We start from the raw sequence: 19599 nt of genomic DNA on the forward strand, positions 1-19599 counted from the left end.
ATGTCAGTTCTTAGACAGGGACAGGTAAATTTGAAATAACAGTTGAACAAAACTCAGAGTATTCAGTACCCCACAGAATCTGCCTTTTTTTATAAAGCTTGGTTTTGGTGTTCTGTCCTCTTCTCAACTTCCCTGAGCCCCTTTGGTGCATGCTGTTAGTGCTGTTAGTGACTGAACTCTGTGTGTTGTGCCTCTACACCTGAAGCTTTTTCTTACATTCTTTTCTCTTTCTGCCTTTCGACTGAACACAGAGAGAAAAGTGTCCTTCAGTATCTCAGTGTGAAGCCTTTATATCTGAAGTAACAAGACAGCGGCTGTAGGAATCATTAATAAAAATTAAGGGAATTTTTTACATTCTTCGTGACTAGAGCAGGCAAGAAATAAAAACCTACCTACCTTCCTTCCTTCCTTGAATCAAGGAGCTCTACTGGAGTCTGCTGCCGAAAATGTGTAGATGGTCTTAGGAATTATTGCACATTGCACTGTTAAGATCTACTGAATAAAGGACAGTTCTCATCTCCCTAAGGACCAAGGATTTTAAGGTCTCAAGAATTACTCCAGGGGAAAAAAAAACAAAACAAAACAAAACTTCTTTCATCTTCTGTTTTTGAAATTAGCCACTGATTTGCTTAAGCTTCTGCTAATAATTAGCCAAAAACCCCCAAAACTAGCAGTTTCTATTTCCGTCTGTAAATCTAAAGGAAATGCTGTAGAGTTTTGTTCAAATGGACTGTATATACAGATACAAAAACCTCACAGCTACTGGCACTTCACTGCCTTATTTGGTTAGCATAATCTGCATGAAATTGCTCTTAAGAAAGTTTATGCTGATTTTTGTTGCGTACTGCAAGAGAAAAATTTGTTTACATCCATGGAAAAGCTTGGTAACTAACAGAAGTGGGAGTCATGGGATAATGGTGTTATAGAGACATTGTTTGTCCTTTGTGTTTTTCACATTCCCGAGTTACTCTGCATATGTATGTTCAGATGTTTCTGACAGGAAACTGTCGGGTATGGTTTTTCTATAACTTTTATTTTAATATAAGGCTGTTTTCCACAAATGCCATTTCCAGGATAAGACTGTCTTACAATGTTTGTGTATTGACTAATTTTTTTTTTTTTTTATTTTATTTTTTTTTTTTACTCTTTGTCTTTTGTCATGAGCTAATTGTGGCTTAGGAGGTTTCTTGATGGCAAAAAGAAATGTAAATAATATCATATGCATTTTACAATCAGTTCCCTTTAAGGTTATCTTTTACTAGACACATTTTGTTCATTATTGATTTATATTAAAGTCAACAAATGTTATTGGTACGTTTGGTGGTTGCATATATTTGTCTGGAAAGATTTGCAGTGAGCTCAGAGGAAGTGGACAGGAACTGAGACCCAAAACGAGTGATTTTATTTTATTAAAGCCAGTAAGCACATTCCTGTAAAGGAATTAATGTAAAGGGTTGAGTTCCCTGTGTCACCTCTGTCCATCAGGCAGGTGCACAATGTCACCTGCAGCTTCCTCAGCAAAGGTGAGCCCTGCTGCTGAAGGCAGTTCCACAGATTGGAAAGCTTGAAAAAGCTTTCCCAAAAGGGGAAAATGGAGGTGTGCGCAATAAGCTTTAGAAAAGGACATTTTCTGTTTCTTTTCTTTGAAATGAGTTTCTTCTGAATGTTTCTTCATGATAAAATGGGCTAAAAGATCTATACCGAGGGCGTGGTGGGTATGACAGACAATTCAAATGCCATAAAAATGAGGCAAATCTCTCTTAACTCTGAATGACAGCGTGTTCAAGCTCATTTCAGGGCCTGTGCCTGGGTTCTCCTCTCTCTCTGCTGACAGAGGACTGACGCAGCTCGAAGCCCCCAGCCAGAACCGTTTGTTACTGTTCCAGTGCGTGGCTTGAACCGAGAGATTGGAAGTGCAGTGCCAAATGCTGCCCGGACCCGAGCTGGTGCCTGTGTCTGGGGACGCTGTGGTGGCTCTGGCACACACTCCTGTGTGTGGAGCGCTGCTGGGCACACATCACTGCCCTCCCCACAGCTGCCTGTGTCCTTTCCATCACCCAGGGATCCCTTCCCCTGCCCCTGACCAGCTCAGCCCTTCTCAAGCTGCCCGCTTGGCTTTGCACAGAGGTTCCGTGCGGCGCTCGAGTGGCTCTCTGTGCTCTGCTGCTTCCCCCTCTTCTTCCTTTCTCAGTCTTCCCAGTCTGTGCATTAAAGGGAAGGAAAAAAGCAAATTGAACTTGGGAGCTGCTCAGTTCCAGGGATGCACATGGCAGCTGTGGCCCCATGGACACAGGAGCACACAAACCCCCTTTGTACCCCAGGAATCCCAAACCCAGCACTGCCAGTTCCAGGTTACAAAGGAGGTTCTCATGCCATACAATGGCTGCGTTCTATTTACTTTTCTGATAGTCTCTGAGGATTTAGTAACATTCCCAACACTTATGATTATTATTATTATTATTATTATTATTATTTCTAAATTTTGTCCAGGACATGATGCAGCCTAACAAAGGAGCTCATGTGTGATTTTTAGGGGTAGCTGATGATGTATATGTAAATAATGCTTTGATATTAATAAAACTGCCTTAAAGGAATGTACCGAGGTGTGAAACAGAACTTAAAAAGCTCTTATTTAAAACTGTAATTTCCTTTACATATTAATTTTTTTAATGTTTGCCATTGTATACATTTATTAATGATGTTATTAAAATGCCAAACCAAATAATTTTTATTCTTATTTTGTGTGTGTATATTTATACACACTTTTTCTGGAAACTGATGTTACTGGAAGGGTATTGGTGTCGTGGTGATGTGTGCAGTGATTATTTCTTCTGGAAGGAAACTGATAAAACTGTAGCAGAATTTTTCTGGACCACGTGTAGTTTGTTCTGTGTGATTTGTGTAGAGCTGGGTAGCTTTTAATTGTAAACTATTTTGATACTATTATTAAAAAAAAAAAAAAAAAAAGAAGACACTGATTTCATAAGTAAATACAAAAAGAAATCATTCTAGATTTGCCAAATGTAGTATTTGAAGCCTGGTAGTTATTTTTGCTGAGACGAGTCTCAGGATCCCTTCTGAGGATAAAATTAGTCACACTTCAGGCAGTGCAGATTCCAGGATTGTGCACGTCCTTCAAACAATTTGTCACATTTAAAACATTCCAGATGTAAAAACCTTGGCAAGTCAAATGTAATACTCCTTTTTTGAAGTGATAAGGGATTTTGGGGTACCACAAAGAAAGAACTTTAAGGAGGAGTGAGAGTGAATGGCAGAGAGAGAGAGCAAGATAAACATGACTTTTAAAGACACATCCTAATGTATCAGTGTGGAGATAACTTAGTGGTGCATTTGTCAATCCAGAGCTCATTGATCAACCCAGATTTATCTTCCTAAATACCAGATGTTCCCTTCAGTCTGTAAAATCATGTGTACCTGGACATCTCTCTAGTGACTCTCCCTACAGCTGCAGCATTTTTTGGTGGCTTCCTTCCCTCTGGACATGACTCCCAGGATCGATGGGGTTGGTTTGTGTCTGTCAGAGGTGGAGAACTGAAACTGCTGGATGGTGAAGGGTTCTGTCACTAAGAGCTCTGAGAACAGGTGCCAGATCCTTCCAGATGAAGGAAACGGTGCTGAGGCTGTGAGTGAAGCAACTTGCCTTACTGTAGATGATTTTTCATACTCAGTTAATAGTAATTGTTCATTCACCCAAGATCACAAATCCTTTTACGTGTTTTTAATTCAGGCTTCTGTAGTTTTGGTGTCAGTTCATCCCAGCCTGTGCTGATTGCTCTTGCCCTGAGGCATTGTTTGCAGTGACATTTTCCTTGAGCTGCATCCAAAAGCCTTTACACCCCCATCACCTTCAGATTCCATCCCTCACTCACTGCTCCCCTGGCTTTGGGTTTTGGGGGGTGCTCCTTGCCGTGGGATGTTTACTGGACTTGAGGGAGTTTCTGCTGCTTCTGTCTTCAGCACACCGTGACTGAAAAATGACAATCAAATGCATTTCCTGTAGTGTAGGCGAGTTGTTTTTTTAGGTGAAAAGAATAAAAAGAAAGCAACGTGTAGCAGGGCATAGATGGATGCAGGGACAGTCATTCTGTCCTGGGGGTATTGACAGGTGTTCTACAACTTGGAATTTGTTCTTTCCTAGTGATGTCAAGTTTAAACCTTCAAGGCCAGTCCAATGCCTGGGAAATTCTAGTTTTATCCATTTACTGATAAAGACTATAAGAGTATTTAAATAATGCTTTTTCTACTTACTAGCTACTTAGAGGTAGATTGCAAAATGTCTTTTTAAGAACATTGTTAAACTTCTAATAACTGAAAGGCAATATTTTTTCTCACCAGATTATACGGTACAAACTTACATAATTGAAACAAATTAAAAAGGAGTAAGCCATTTTTTTTTCAAGTTTTATTTGTAATGAGATTTTCCACCACTTTTGCTCTACAAAATCTACGAATAGCAGTAGAAAAATGAACTTCCTCTACTTAACGTCTTCATCAAAGTGTACAATGATGGGATCGTGGCCTGTCGACTTCACAAACTTCAGGAAGTCGTCGGGGCTTAAGCCCATGGTTGCAGAATTTGTCATTGGATGAAAATACACCATTTCGTGGCCCCCTTGGAGCAAGGCAGCATCCAGCACCAGCCTCACATCTCCCTGGTCACAGAAGAGGGCGAGCGGCGTGGCACAGCCCTGGCCCACTTTCAGCTTTTCCAGCATGGCGTTTTCATCAGCAAACCTTAGGTTTCCACTTCCAACACCCAGTTTTTTAGCCAGATCGTTTAAATTGACCTGCCTGTTGTGCAGGACTGTCACCAGCCAGAACCCTTTCTTCTTTTTGTCTTTAAGAAACAGATTTTTACTGTGACCTCCTTTCATGTGTTGGACGTGCGGCATCATTTCTTCGACAGTGAACACCTGGAAAACAGCACCGGTGTCGGACTCTGTATCCCATTAGACTCCCAGTCGTGTGCTGGCAGGTATCTCTTGTTAAATATTTAGAGAATACTGAATGTTTTACTCGGCCTAGAAGCTGTACCCTTTTATGAAGGGATTTTAACAGAACACGAATAAAATTGCTCCGGCACACTTTGAGAATCATTTGTGTCTCGTGTGTGCAGCAATGGCTCTCTCTGGCTTTAAAGGCAGCGCTGGGAGCGCTCCCGTTTGCGACTCCACACACTTGGAATGAGGTGGCGTGTAACTGGGAGCGAGTAAAAGTTTGGGAAGCATCTCGGATGCCGCCGAATTCAGGGAAAAGAAGTGAGCGAGCCGCTCCTCAGGCCACGGGGGGAAAGGGGGTAGATCTGGAGGCAGAGCCAAACATTGTGCCAGGCCCTGCGAGAACTTCCACGTTGATACTTCAGCTAAAACCCCGCGCTCAGGACCTCATCCCGCCCTGCTCCCGCTGGCACTGAGGGCTTCACCCGCGGCTTTTCAGGAGGCTGCCGTACCTGCGGGTGCTCGGCGGTGACGGTGGCGATGCCCAGCTCCCGCAGCCGCCGCTGCAGCGCCTCCCGCAGCTCGGCCGCCATGGCGCTCCGCCCCTGCCGCCCGCCCGGCCCCCGGGCGGCTCCAGCGCCGAGCGGCGCCGAACAACACCAAAACCGCCTGAATGCACTGCGCTTCCCTGGTGTCGGAGAAGGAACGGGCCCCGCCGTGCGCGCCGTGGGGGTGAAGTGTCTCCATCCCACCTGAGCCTCCCCTCCCGCGCAGCTCAATACCTTCCATGTTCTTTAAAGCGATTTCCTTCTCAAACAGCCACATTAACGCGTTGTTTCCACGCGCGTTCCGTGTGAACTGTTTGGTTCAGATGTTGGCTTCAAACAGGTATTTGTCAACATTTAACCTATTAATTTGTTTGTACGTGTCCTTACTCTAATTCCAGGTTCCTGGCGTGCTCCTTACATAGTTTTGCTAAAAACACTGCTAGATAAGAAAGTTACGAAAAATTCAAAGCTAAAATGAAAATCAAAATACATGATACACCCTAAAAACAAAAACTGCATCATTTGTATTTTTTTTTTTTTAAAGGCAGCAAATAATAATCAGGAATTACAACTAAGGGACAAAACCAAACATTAATGGCCACACAATTGGAAAATATTTCTGCAACCCAAACCATCGTCCTGACCTATGACATCAATAATTATTTGTTTTCAGTTTGCCCTTCAGAAAAACGGGCAATCTGTAATAAGCTTTAAATTAAAATAGTATGACTCTGTGGTTAAGATACATGTGGATAAAATGAGCCTTACACAGGAAGATTTCCAGGCAGGACCCAGTGGAAGATCAACTCAAAAAGCAGATTTGCAGTAAACTCTGATGATTGTTTCTCATGCTAAATCTGTCTTTCCAATAAAGCTTTTTCAGGTCAGTCCCAGGATGTGTTGCCCTCATGATGTCCCCATGCCAGCCCTTCCTTCCCAACCTGTCTTCCTGTCCTAGAACATTGACCGCTTTTAATGCACTTTGCACAACTTTTGGTATTTAATCTTTTTATTTTACTCTGGTCTGAGATAATTTTTCCCGTTTTACCCGTGGAGAAACATTCAAGGGCCCTGTGCATTTCAAGGTGTCAGTACCCTGCCTTTGAAATGCAGAATGCTGCTTTTTTCCAACACTCAGCGCCAGAAATGATCGAATATACTTGTAGAAAAGATACTGAGGGCAGCAAAACACGCAGTTATGGCTCTTGCAAACGTGTGTGAATTATCACGGGTCCCACATTATGGGCAAAGAGTGTGAAATACACAGCTCAAATATATGTAAAGGAAATTATGATCATTACTCGTTACACACAATTTGTCTGGACAGGGATCGCCACACCATGAGCGCTGTCCTAGGCAAACCCTCGGGATTATCTCTGCGTTTTACAACCAGCATTAGCCAGGTAACATTAAGGATTCTTCCTTTGTAGAGCTTCCTCTTAGATTTTTGTTTTCTCTACTCCATTAAGGGGCTGTTTTAGAGACGCCAAATTAGAGAGGACTTAAAAATCAGACACATTAAATCTTTAGACTAGATGTGGGTTGGAGGGCTTCGCAAAGATGAAGCTGCTGTCTCCTGGCACGGAGGAATAAAACAAATTTAAGTGTGTTGATAGACAAATAGATAGTTTTAAAAATAAGTTTCAGAACCCTAGAATGGGCATTAACTCAGGAAATGTGTCCCATGACGGGTATATCCCTTTTCCCCTGAGGGTATTTCCCGCCTCCCGTGAGGGGATCCATGTCCCCCCTCCCCTGAGGGATTTCCCGCCTCCCGTGAGGGGATCCATGTCCCCTCTTACCCCTCTTACCCTGAGGGATTTCCCGCCTCCCGTCAGGGGATCCATGTCCCCCCTTACCCTGAGGGATTTCCCGCCTCCCGTGAGGGGATCCATGTCCCCCCTTACCCTGAGGGATTTCCCGCCTCCCGTGAGGGGATCCATGTCCCCCCTTACCCTGAGGGATTTCCCGCCTCCCGTGAGGGGATCCATGTCCCCCCTTACCCTGAGGGATTTCCCGCCTCCCGTCAGGGAATCCATGCCCCGCCTCTCCTGAGGGGATTTCCCGCCTCCCGTGAGGCGAGGCCCCGCCCCCGCCCGGGCAGCGCGAGGCTCACAGCTGCGCCTGCGCGGTGCCCTCGCACCCCCCCCCTCGCGGCGCGTGCGCAGAGAGCGGCGCGCCCGGCGTGAGGCACGGAGGGGACGCGGGGTCTTTTCCCATTTCCCTTCCCTCCTTCCCTTCCTTGTTTTCCTCCCTCATTCCTTTCCTCATTCCTTGGGCTGTCAAGGCCGGGACCCCGGGGCTCGAAGAAAGGCGCTGGCCCCGCGGGGAGGGCGGGCTGCAGCTGACAGGTATTAATCAGCCGGAGCGATGGGCAGGGCAGCAGCAGGAGCGGGAGTGTTCCTCACCCTGGGAGCCGGGAAGGGTTTTCCGCAATCAGAGCCTGGCGTGGGTTTCGCCGCTGTGAGCTGGGCCAGTGTCGCCTTGACCTTGTGTTGGTGTGTGCGCAGAGTCTTGTGGCAGCTCCGCGGCTCCCTCGGTTTTGCCGATTCAGCCCCTTTAAGGTTCTCTTTAGGGTTAAAAACCCCACCAAAATAGCTGGGCTTGGTTGGTTAGTTTGTCATGTGCTCACTTCCTGCAGGTGCCCGGGTGCAAGGGAGGTTTTAAAGGGCCCGCAGGCATTCTGAGAGGAGCCCGGGGCATTCCCTGCCTGTGGAGCTGCGGGGAGGGTGGCACCAGCACACCTGTGAGAGGGGACATGGAAGGTACAGAGTCCATCCCTGAGCAGCACGGAATCACAGAATGCTTTGGGTTGGAAGGGACCTTAAAGACCATCCTGCTTCACCCCCTGACATGGGCAGGGACACCTCCCACTATCCCAGGGAACCCCATCCAACCTGGCCTTGGACACTTCCAGGGCTGTGGCAGGCACAGCTTCTCTGGGCAGCCCGTGCCTTCTGAGCAGAGGAGAAGCTCGGGGAGGAGACTATTGTATAATTGGCAAAACGACTCAAACTAATATTAAGATGGTTAAAACAAGATGTGGGATGATCTGACAGCAGCTTAATCGCTGAGCCAGGGCTTAGCCTCACAGAAAGTCTCTGACCACAGGACAGCACTGGTGTCACTGCCATGCTGGGTCTTTCACTGGTGCTTTTGTCTGGAAGTGCTCAGGTAAAGGGCATTTTGCAGGTGTGTTTTGCTGGCTTAGAGAGGTAGCTGACACCTGGATAATTCTGTCAGTATAGCATGAGGAGTGCAAATGTGGGGGTTTTGTAGGAGATGTCAAAGAACCTGCAGTGGGGGAATTAGTTTATATCAGAGATCAGTGGAGAAAGGTGAAAGATCTCTAAGCTCTTGGTAGATCTATGTGTCTGCAGTGGGATAGTGGAGAAAGGTGAGGTGCAGAAGGAAATGGAAAAACTGTGACAGTTCCTAAATAATTTCATTTTTTCGGTGTTAAAAAGCCTGTTTGGAAACATAACATTTGTGCCTTGTGTTCTTGTCTGTTTTATCCTGAGAAGGAGAATCTTTGAGCCTCGAGGCTGATCTCAATGTGTGCTTTGTGTTTTCAGTGGGGAAATGAACCGAGGGTTGCTGCTGAGGTTTGAAAATCTGCTGCAGCTCCGTGGTGGCTGCTGGCAGCTGCGTGCCCTGTCCTCCAGGAAAGTTTGTGGAGCACAATGGAAGCCTGTGCAGTTGTCTGCACATCCTGTGGGGTCCCTCCTCCTGCATCCACAGCTCTGGCCAAAACACAGATTAATCAGTGCTGCCTTATCACAGTGCAGACATCTAGCCACAAAGGAGGTAATTAAGGGCATCCAGTAATCCTTGGGTTTGTGTGGAAGGTGCAAGAGCTCGGTTTGAACATTTTAATTAAAAAAGAACAGCTCTTTATTCATGAGTATAGATAAGTTGTTATAAATCTGTAAGACAAAATGTACTTAATGTGTAATTTTTTTTACCGTTCCCTCTCAAATACTGTCTTAGACCAATAAAATAAAGAATTTTTGCTAATACTGGAGGAAATTATTACAAGCAGAAATGGAAATGGTTTTTTTGATTTTTGTCCTTGTTCTTAAAGATTAAAAATGCAAAAAGATTAAGGGTAATGTGCTATGTATTTGAAATGTTCATTATGATGTGTTAACTCCTTCATTGGTTGTAATTAATTGGTATTACAGTAAAGAGGATGTGTTTACCTCATATGGCTTTAGACCATTGTCTTTTCAGTATTTTTGTTATTTCTTAGTTTATATTCCTGTGTATGTGTCTCATTCATGCAGGAGACAAAAAAGAAGAAAAAGAAGAGTCCCCTGACAAGAGGTGAAGTGGAGATAAGGCCGAAGATGACTGTGGAGGAACTGGCACAAGCTATGGGCAAAGACATAGGTGAGAGCCTGCTCTGGGGTCTGAAACATCTGTCACACCCCTTCCTTCCACCAGTGGGAAAGGCAAAGATCTCTACAGTGGTTTTAGTGGTTGTGGATCCATCCCTTGGGAAGGGAGGTCGTGTCCATCCCTTGGGAAATGTTGGGAGACACAGTGCAGTCTAAAGAGAAAAGAAGTTGGGCCATCCAAATTACCAGCCATTTGAATGTGAAGAAGCCAGGTCTGTGTGCCCTCTCCAGCAGAAAGGCCTCAGATCCATGCAGGCTGCTCCTTGTGGCTGGGATTCCCAGGAGCTAAGTTATTCCAGAGGGAAAACGTTGCAGCCTGGTTTGTCAGAGCCGGACCCCTGTGAGTTAAGAACTCACAGCTAAAGAGCTTCAGCCCAAAATCCAGAGTAGGAATAGGAATCTTGGGTTCAGGAGCAATTTGTGTTTCTTTAGAACAGCCATTTGATTAATTGGGAGTGGCAAGACTTGTCTGGAACTGCTCCCTGTAACAATTTTTAACTACTACTGTAATATGTTCTGTGTTTCTACAACCAAAGAAATGAGCATGTGATCAGATTTAACAAATTTCCTTCCTCCTTGAATCACTCCTTTGCTGTTTGTTTTAGGGGGGGTTTCAGTTGTTTTCACTTTTGGAGTTAGTGGAAAGGTTAGCTGTGAATATCTGAGTGAAAAATAAGATTGTAGCAGCTAACAGAGCAGTAATTTCCAGTAAATCTGCAGAAAGTTCTTTTCTGCAAGAATGTAGATTAATGGCAATTTCTAGATAAATCTAACTAAAGGAAAACTGCTTGGTGAATAATTATTATTAGCACAAAGAGAATAATGAAAAAGTCTGATGAAGTGGGTTGGGTTTTTTTGTCCCCCATGTTTTTGTGGATGTAATTGTTAAGTGTGTTTATGTTTGCTACAGATCATATTTATGAAGCGCTGCTGTACACAGACATTAACCTTGACTCAGTAGAACCAGATTCCATCTTACGTGAAGACCACATCAAGATGATTGTTCAAAAATCAGGAATGAAGTATAAATCAGCAAAACTGAAAGAGGAGAAGGAAAGAAAAAACACAGATGCTGTGAAGAGGCAAGTTGTGAACTGTTCTTTTTTGCTCTTTTTAATCTATTTCTTTCTGCAGGTGTTTGGGGAGGAGGCAGCCTCGACTTTGCGGCACCGAGTGCTGTGGTGGGCATGGCACAGTGAAGTTTTTTTTTGGCATTTACAACCTCTATTTTTGCTGCAATTCCAGACCTCCTGCAGACCCAGCAGCACTGACCCCAAGGCCCCCAGTTGTCACCATCCTGGGACACGTGGATCACGGGAAAACAACCTTGCTGGACAGCCTGCGGAAAACCCAAGTGGCGTCGATGGAAGCAGGAGGCATCACACAACACATTGGGGCTTTTATTGGTATGATCCAAGTCCCTGTGCTCATGTGTAACACAATTTCCTCTCCATCTCACACAGCAGGCTGACTTGCTGCCAGTTCATTGGGGAAAAAAAAGTTGCCACATAAATGGTGAGAAAGGAAACCGTAACCTAAAATGTCTGGTGCTGATAGCTGTCATAACTATGTACTTAGAACTTTGAAATGAATTGTCTGCACAAGTTGGCGTTAGACTATTTTGGGTTATGGAAGATCCCAGGACACTTTGTTCCTGAGGATTTAACAGCTCCGCTGGAACCTTTGACCTTCATGCCAACAGTTAGCTGGCTGCCTAAACCCTGTCATTATTATTAAAATGTTCTCAAAGGAGTGATGCCTGATCTGCAGCCCATCAAACAGAGCTGGGTGAAATGCTGATGTTGAGCTGTACCATCTGTTCACAGTGCACATGCCTTCTGGGGAGAAGATAACCTTCCTTGACACTCCTGGCCACGCAGCCTTTTCAGCCATGCGGGCGAGAGGCACCAACGTCACCGACATCGTCATTCTGGTGGTGGCAGCAGAGGATGGAGTGATGCAGCAAACCATAGAGTCCATCCAGCACGCCAAAAATGCAGGAGGTACAGAGTGGGGGGCTTTGGGAACCTTGCTTTTACCCCTCAAAAAAAACCTCCTGGGACTGGAATCCACAGAACTTGGGAAGTAACTGTCCCATTCATCATCCCCTGTGATGTTTGAAAATGTACTGAATGTTGCAGTAATACAAAAAGATCCTAAAATACGAATATTTAGCAGGACAGGGGATAACCCATTGCTTGGCGTTTTTTACCTTCTCTACATGGATAACTCCTCCAGCTTCCTCAGATCTCTGTGGCAGCTCAGGGAAGAGGCACAAAGTGAGATGATCTGTTCTAAGTGACCCTAACTTGCTCTAACCTTTTCTAGCAGCTGTGCTGGTAGCAGCAGGTTTTGGTTAGGTTGGTGCTGAGTTTGTGTGTTCTCTTTTTAGTTCCTCTTATCCTGGCCATTAATAAATGTGACAAACCTGAAGCTGATCCTGAAAGAGTAAAGAAGGAATTGCTGGCTCATGATGTGGTCTGTGAAGAGTTTGGAGGTGATGTTCAGGCTGTAAATATTTCTGCACTCAAGGTAAGATTGTGGTAGAAAAAATGATGGTGCCCATGGGTGTCTAATGTGTGCACAGAAATGCATTTTTATTTGGCAGCTTGCAAACAAAATGCCTCCCTTCCTGGTATTTGGTATCTTGCCATGAGCTCAGTGCTCCTGGCTCTTGCCAGAATGATTTGAAACACACTGAAATGTATTTTGAGGCTCAGACTTCCAGCAAGAAATAATACCACATTACTGGTATTACTGGTACACTACTGGTAATTCAGTCCAACACTTTTGTGTCTGATGTCCTGAAGTCCTGCCTGGGTGTTAAATGTCATCACATTTCAATGGGGCACTAAGGGCTGAACTTCTGATCTCGCTTTGCTTGGGCACTTCTTTTTATTTTGTGTGGTTTTGTGTAGGGGGAGAACCTGATGGTTTTGGCAGAGGCAACTGTTGCTCTGGCAGAGATGTTGGAACTGAAGGCAGATGCCACGGGGCTGGTGGAGGGGACAATCATTGAGTCTCGGAAGGACAGAGGGAAAGGGTGAGTCAAGTGCCACCTCTGCAGCTTCAGGGAAACACTTTGTAACAACACAGACACGCTGAGCAGGGGAGTTGTGCCTCAGTAAATAAAGCTGGAACACCTCCTTTGCAGTGTTCCTAGCCAAAGGCTTGAAATACTACTCTGCAACACTAGAGGTTATAAAAGTGATGGGGCAAAATTCATCATATCCTGAAATGAGAATCCTGTAACGGGAAATAGTTTAAAATGGTAGAACTGATGTGGTTTTTTTTGGTTTTTTTAATGTCATTTAAAAAGTAGGAATGATGAAATTGACACTCCATACATACAAAATTCTTGACAAGTTTTGTGCAACATGACATTCTTAAATATCTTAGTCCATTTGCAGGTTCTATGAACAAGGTGTATTCTGCCCTCCTTAAAAATGAGCTGAATTCTACAAAGTTGTTGGGATTTGGTTGGGGTTTTTTTGGTGGGGTTTCACTTAATGTGTTAAATCATCCTGTTGCTGGGTTCACAAATGAAGAGTGCAGTACAGATTTTGGGGCTTTTTAACTCACTGAAAAACTTGGTGAGTGCTCTAGTACATCATCACAGGAATATTCTGCCTGTGATGGATGACAAATCCATTCTGGTTGTGTTGTGCCTACACTGGCCATGAAGACAGGGAGAAACATCACTTGAATTTTGTCTGTTATTTTTCTCCTCTGCTCTTCACCAGTCCACTCACCACAGCCATCATCCAGAGAGGGACTCTGAGGAAAGGCTGTGTTCTGGTTGCAGGGAAGACCTGGGCAAAAGTGCGTTTCCTGTTCGATGAGAATGGCAAAGCTGTGGATGCAGCCTCACCAGGCATCCCCGTGGAAATCATGGGCTGGAAGGAATCCCCTTCAGCAGGAGATGAAATCCTTGAAGTAGAGTCTGAGGTACAGAAAGAACTCTTCAGTGAAAAGCTCACAATGCTGCAAGGATGGGAAGGAGCTGAGTAATAAAATAAGTGAGAGCTTTTAATCACCTGGATAATCCCATGAAAGGTCGAGCATGGGGATTAAGGGACCTGAGCTGGATGCTCTGGAAGTGGAATGAGGGTTTGCATTTTGCCTCTTTCTTTTCCACCTTTCCCCTGCTGGACTCACCTCCACTGGAACAATCCAGTACTTGAGGAGATCGGTGTTTTGATTTGAGAAAGATGTAACTCTGGTCTGACAAAAAGAAAATGCATAAAATACAGCATGAAATAGGTGTTGTGAGAGCTGGGAAAACACCAATGAAAGAATGAACAATAATTCTCTACTGCAATGCAGAGATACTATAAAAATAGGCCTTGAGTCATGTGGTAGCTCAGGGAGAAAAAGCTCTTTTCTCGTTCTCTGCCATCTGTGCAGCAAAACTTATAGTTAAGAGTGAAGGAAAATGAGTGAGCCTGCAGAGAAGATGCAAAAAGATGAAATTGCAGTGTTGTGATGCAGTGCTTTAATGTTTGTGTCTTCCTGCCCAGCAAAGGGCACAGGAAGTTGTGGCTTGGAGGACCTACGTTGAACAACAGGAGAAGATGAAGAAGGATCTGGAAGTTATTGAAGCAAAGCAAAAGGAACACAGGTTGGAATATGAGAAGCAGCAGCAGAAGCTGGCCCACCTGACCTGGAGACAGAAGAAGGCAGCGCTGTACAAGGCCAATAAACATCTGATGTTCTCAAGGCCTAAGGAGAGAACAGAGATGGATGAAAACACGCTCTCTTTAATAGTTAAAGGTGCTGTCCCTGTCTGTGTGCCGCTCCTTTGGGTCTGGGATTCTCAAATGCTCTGTCTGAAACAGAGCTCTAAACGGAGTTTCTGTTACCAAAAGTTTGATCAGTTTAAAACTGGTTATTGGACTTCTCTCATAAGAGCAGGGGCATCAGAAAACATCCAGTGATCAGGAGGATGTGCTGCCAGCAGGGCCAGAGCAACAGGAAAAGTTAACATGCCCAACACACTTACTCAGGAGCTCCTGAGTAAAACCCATACACATAAACCCCTATATAAATGTATATCTACACTATCTATATATAAAACCCTCTATATGTTAAAAAAAAACCCCTAAAAAAACCCCCACATTGTAAGCATTTTGTATCAGCAAAATACAGGAGAATGACAATTGTGTATTAAAGTGGAATAGGAGGAACTTGGTTTAACCTCTTTCAGTGATACTCAAGCAGTGACTAGTTGAAAACCTGCAAACTTGATCTGACAGTGACAGCAGATGTAGAGCCTCTGGCCCTTCTGTATTTATCCAGTTTATTTTTGGAATTAACAGACTTTTTGGGTGGGTTTTAGCATATTACTCAAAATACACCAAGAGTATGTGAGAACACTTTGTTACACAGTGTGCAGTTGACATCAGCTGTATTTCTGTGTCTGTGACTTACACAAAGCCAGCAGCACTTCCATTTCTCTGTGCAGGTGATGTGGATGGATCTGTTGAAGCTATTCTGAACATTCTGGACAGCTACGATTGTGAGGATGAATGCAAACTGGATGTTGTCTACTTTGGAATGGGAGATGTCAGTGAAAACGATATCAGTCTTGCTGAATCATTTAACGGTGTGTGCTTAAAAAATCATTTTACAGTTTTGAAATTACTGGCTTACTGAAATTGCTAGGCCTCAGTCAGGTTTTGTTTTCTCAATATTAATTAGCAGTATCAACAAGGTAAATTGTTGTGAATCTTGAAAATGTTTCCTTGAACATCAAATTGGTGCAGGAGGGGAGGCTGGAAGTCTCACTGAAATGGAAGGACTCTGGAAAAGCTCTTTACCAGAAATTCACTGGCTCTTTACTTGGGCTGCTTTGTGATGCTCACACAGGGCAAAGCTAGAAAAGCAGGTTACAAAATCATTTCCTTTTGCTCAGGGAGGCAGCTGGATCTAGGGCTGAGTCAGTTGTTGCTGTTCATACCCTGTAATTCTCACCTGCTGCAGAGTGAGGTCATTGCACCTACCATAGCCCACAAGAATCATTTAGAATTCACTTCCAGCTGTATTTGGACAACCAAGTTGGTTTTCCAGCCCAAAAAGAGAGATCTGTGTCGTTTACTTGAGCTCTGTGTGTTATTTTCAGCTTTGATACCTCCAGCTCTGTCATCAGGGACCGTCTGTGGGCCTTTTTGGGCCATTTATTTTGATAGTTTTGTAGCAGTCCACGTGCCATAGTGGGAGAGGCAAATGGTCCCCCCTTAAAAGAGAAGCAGGAATGAAATGTACCCTGTGCTGCAGAATTTCACTTCAACTGTTCAAAGACTCATCCTTTACAGTCATTTCATTTTTCAGGTGTAATATTTGGATTCGGTGTGAAAGCCACTGAAAGTATCAAAAAGCTGGCTGATAAAAAGGGAATAAAAATTAAACTTCACAACATTATCTACAAACTTATAGAAGACTTGAAGGATGAACTGAACAGCAGGCTTCCCCCAGCTGTGGTGGAGACTACAGTAGGTGAGTTTTCATTGATAGGCTTTTGCCTCAAAATGTGGCCAATTCTATACTCTCCTGTAACCACTGTTTTATCTTAAAAGCATAGCAAGCAGAAAAATGCAGCCTGGTTCTGCCTCGTGCCAGTTTGTTATTCTGTGGACTTGAACTTTCCTTTTTACTTTTAGGGGAAGCTTCTGTTCTTGACACCTTCTCTGTCACAGTAGGAAAAAACAAAATTCCAGTGGCTGGGTGCAGAGTGCACAAGGGGCTCCTGGACAGAAAAATGAAGTTTAAGCTGATCCGTAACAGGGATGTTATTTGGAAAGGTGAGTGCCACAAGACATGGATTTGTGTGTTTTTAGATATTGCTAAAAAAATCCCAGTTCCCTGGGAAGTCACTGCAAAGGGTTCTAGAGAAATCCCGAATTCTGTGCAGGATGGAAAGCCACCAAAAGCCACCTTCTTCCAACCACCCATTCTGGTAGCCAAATTGGAGCGTCACAGGATGACTTCCATTAACCACCACCACCCCCAATCCCTGCATTTTCCTGCTTTCCTTGTAGAGACACAAAGTGAAACATCAGTCCTGCAGGATTAAACCAAACCACTGCTCTGCTCTGCGGCTGGTGGCCTCTCTTTCATGCATTTTCTCTTTGTAGGATGTTTATCATCACTGAAGCACCATAAAGATGATGTTCAGGTAATAAAAACGGGAATGGATTGTGGATTGAGTCTGGACAAAAATCTGGAGTTCAGTATTGGAGATGAAATTATCTGTTATGAAGAAAAGGAAGTTCAACAGACAACTTCCTGGGATCCGGGATTTTAAAAGACATTTTAACACGTGAACACTAAAGGACATACATGATGTTTCTGGCTGGCCTTTAACTCTTGACATTAAATGAACTTTCAGAGATGCACAGGAGCTGTTCTTTACATCAGAGCATTTCAGATACATTTTATATCCAGAATGTTCTGCTTTTTTATCATGTCAAGCAACCAGCTGCCCTCACTGGATAAACAACCAAGGTAACTACGAGCACTTCAAGTGTGTAAAACCAGCACGGTGAAGTATTTCTGATAACAATCTCTTGGTTCCAAAGCAGCTGAGCCCTCTCCTCCCTCCCCTCCCAGTGCTGCTGTGCAGTATTTCAGTGTGTTGGCTGGATTTTGTCACCAGGACTCCTGGTGACCCACTCTGGACCTCTGGATTTGCTGTTTTTCCAGATCAGAACTGTCTCACATTACAGAGATCACTTCTAAGGTTAGCTTGGGTGTTGGGGTTTTTTTTTCCCTTTTACAACTGGTACCCAGTATTCTTTAAATCAAATTGCTGCTTCAGTTCTACACCCAGTATTTCACCCTATCTGGCAGGCAGCACCCAAAGGTCCACAGATTTTTTCTCACTGATCAGCAGAGAGGAAACGCAGCGCCACAGAAATAAATCCTTCAACCGTACAGAAGCTCAGATTTTTATTGTCTGGTACATTTACTTGTCTTCTGGCTTATTGAAGCAGTATGTCAGACAGCACTTGCCACAGTAGTGTCTGTCAAAGTGACTGGCCATGAAGACTCCAGCCCCACACTCCTCCGAGGGGCACTCCCGGCGCAGGCGGCTGATCTTGCCGTTCTCATCCACCTGGGAAGGACAAACAGCCATGGCTCACAAACACACTCCACCTTTTAGCAACAATAATATCTATTTTCCACTGGCATCATAGGTTTTGTAACAGCAACTACATCAAACTTCTGGAGGCACGTGTCTGAAGTGCCCCCATTGCAACAGACAGTGTGTCTTTAATTTAACAAGTGGAGTATTTGCCAATAGGAGGAGTTTAAATATTAAATGCACCAGAATCTGTGCAGACCAGTCAGAGGCTCCACATCCTCTCTGGTGAGAGCTGAGTTTCCATCAAGTTTCTCCTTGAGCTAGTTCCACCTACCTTGTAGTACTTGAGCACTGCAAGCTTAACCTTCTTTCTCTTATGCTTGTTCTTCTTGGGAGTCGTGTAAGACTTCTTCTTCCTTTTCTTGGCACCACCACGGAGTCTCAGCACCAGGTGAAGGGTTGATTCCTGTTTGTAAAGCACATGAAATAGACTCAAAATGCTTTCTCAAGGGAAGTGCAGTATTTAAACAGACCTCTTCCTTCTACCTAGAGAAACTACATCCCAAGTGCCAGGCAGTTAGGAAAGCTTTAAAAGGATTATTTGCTGTTAAAGTGGCATCCCAAGCTCCCAGCATCAACACTACTCCAATCCCTTCATTTGGCTGAATTTATTAGAAACATTTCTTAGTCTCAGCAGCAAAGGTCAGTCAGTTCTTCACGGGCCAGTTCCTGGGTGCTGCACTGCTGTGTCCTGCCTTTCCCACTCACTTTTTGAATGTTGTAGTCGGACAGTGTGCGTCCATCCTCCAGCTGCTTCCCAGCAAAGATCAGCCGCTGCTGATCCGGAGGGATGCCTAAGGGTGACACAAACCGGGAATAAATGAGGGACGTGAGCTACGGCATGCTGTAATAAAATCAAGAGAGCTGCAGAAAATTACATCCGTGTAAGACCCACATCAATCCACAAGAGTGGAGCACAGAACAATATATACAACATTCACCAATTGATATCAATATATATAGACAATAAGTGCCTTTAGAGCTTACCCTCCTTATCCTGGATCTTCGCTTTCACATTTTCTATAGTATCAGAAGGTTCAACCTATTAGGAAACAGAACCGCAGAATCAAAACGCGCTGCCCATTTTAATTAGCCCAGATAGGCCAAAAGACCACGAGGAGCTCCCGGTGCTGCCACGGCCATTCCGGTCCCCGCCGCGTGGTCGGAGCCGCCGCAGGCAGCGCAGGGCCGCGTTTCCCCACATCGCGGGCTCTCCCGGCGCACCCCCGCGTTTCGCAGGCGCGGGCGGCGCGGCCCGGCGGCTCACCTCGAGGGTGATGGTTTTCCCCGTGAGGGTCTTCACGAAGATCTGCATGGTGAGGCGGCCAGGGGCGGCGGGGCCGGAGCGCGGGCTGCCCGCGCTGCTCGCGGAATGGCGGTGGCGGCCCGAGAGAGCGCCGCGCCCGCACGCACGGGGTTTCCGTGCGCGCCGCGGGGAGGGGCGTGCGCCACGCCGGGACTACGACTCCCGGCATGCTCCGCCAGCGGCCGCAGCGTCAGCATCTGCTGGGAAATGTAGTCCTGCTGCGGGAGGCGTGGGCGGGAACGGC

The 19599-nt window shown here is 45.0% G+C and overlaps 4 protein-coding genes across 26 annotated transcripts in view; 2 read left to right on the forward strand and 2 right to left on the reverse strand.

The window, feature by feature from the left end:
- The window catches only part of CCDC88A (coiled-coil and HOOK domain protein 88A), a 63481-nt gene extending 62167 nt beyond the window's left edge, over positions 1-1314 (forward strand). For all 21 annotated transcript variants that reach the window (XM_086874596.1, XM_086874590.1, XM_086874545.1 and 18 more), the window contains one exon: positions 252-1314. The gene's annotated coding sequence lies outside the window, so the exon portion shown is untranslated. The remainder of the gene's footprint in view (positions 1-251) is intronic.
- LOC111926623 (prolyl-tRNA synthetase associated domain-containing protein 1-like) lies at positions 1110-7655 on the reverse strand. The gene is made up of 3 exons (XM_086875085.1): positions 7366-7655; positions 5471-7261; positions 1110-4934 (listed from the first exon to the last, which is right to left on the reverse strand). Exons 2-3 carry the CDS (start codon positions 5549-5551, stop codon positions 4497-4499), a joined length of 519 nt encoding a protein of 172 aa, XP_086731211.1. The 5' UTR covers positions 5552-7261; positions 7366-7655; the 3' UTR covers positions 1110-4496.
- Positions 7595-17848, forward strand: MTIF2 (mitochondrial translational initiation factor 2). 3 transcript variants are annotated; one of them, XM_023923071.2, is made up of 15 exons: positions 7595-7857; positions 8148-8271; positions 9082-9313; positions 9793-9898; positions 10817-10988; positions 11152-11312; positions 11733-11909; positions 12299-12438; positions 12825-12949; positions 13650-13854; positions 14427-14679; positions 15371-15511; positions 16237-16401; positions 16566-16706; positions 17040-17848. In XM_023923071.2, exons 3-15 carry the CDS (start codon positions 9089-9091, stop codon positions 17207-17209), a joined length of 2181 nt encoding a protein of 726 aa, XP_023778839.1. In that variant the 5' UTR covers positions 7595-7857; positions 8148-8271; positions 9082-9088; the 3' UTR covers positions 17210-17848. The 3 variants fall into 3 exon arrangements, with proteins under 3 accessions (XP_023778839.1, XP_086731121.1, XP_023778841.1); XM_086874995.1 differs by having other exon boundaries at positions 7623-7696; XM_023923073.2 differs by lacking the exon at positions 8148-8271 and having other exon boundaries at positions 7665-7857.
- RPS27A (ribosomal protein S27a) lies at positions 17837-19539 on the reverse strand. Its single transcript, XM_023923074.2, has 5 exons — positions 19317-19539; positions 19037-19091; positions 18758-18843; positions 18324-18455; positions 17837-18019 (listed from the first exon to the last, which is right to left on the reverse strand). The coding sequence occupies exons 1-5, from the start codon at positions 19362-19364 to the stop codon at positions 17870-17872; spliced, it is 471 nt and encodes a 156-aa protein (XP_023778842.1). The 5' UTR covers positions 19365-19539; the 3' UTR covers positions 17837-17869.
- Between the last annotated feature and the right edge of the window lie 60 nt (positions 19540-19599).

The sequence above is a fragment of the Cyanistes caeruleus genome, chromosome 2 (genome assembly GCF_971803275.1).
Source record: "Cyanistes caeruleus chromosome 2, bCyaCae1.hap1.1, whole genome shotgun sequence".
Classification (NCBI taxonomy): Eukaryota; Metazoa; Chordata; class Aves; order Passeriformes; family Paridae; genus Cyanistes; species Cyanistes caeruleus.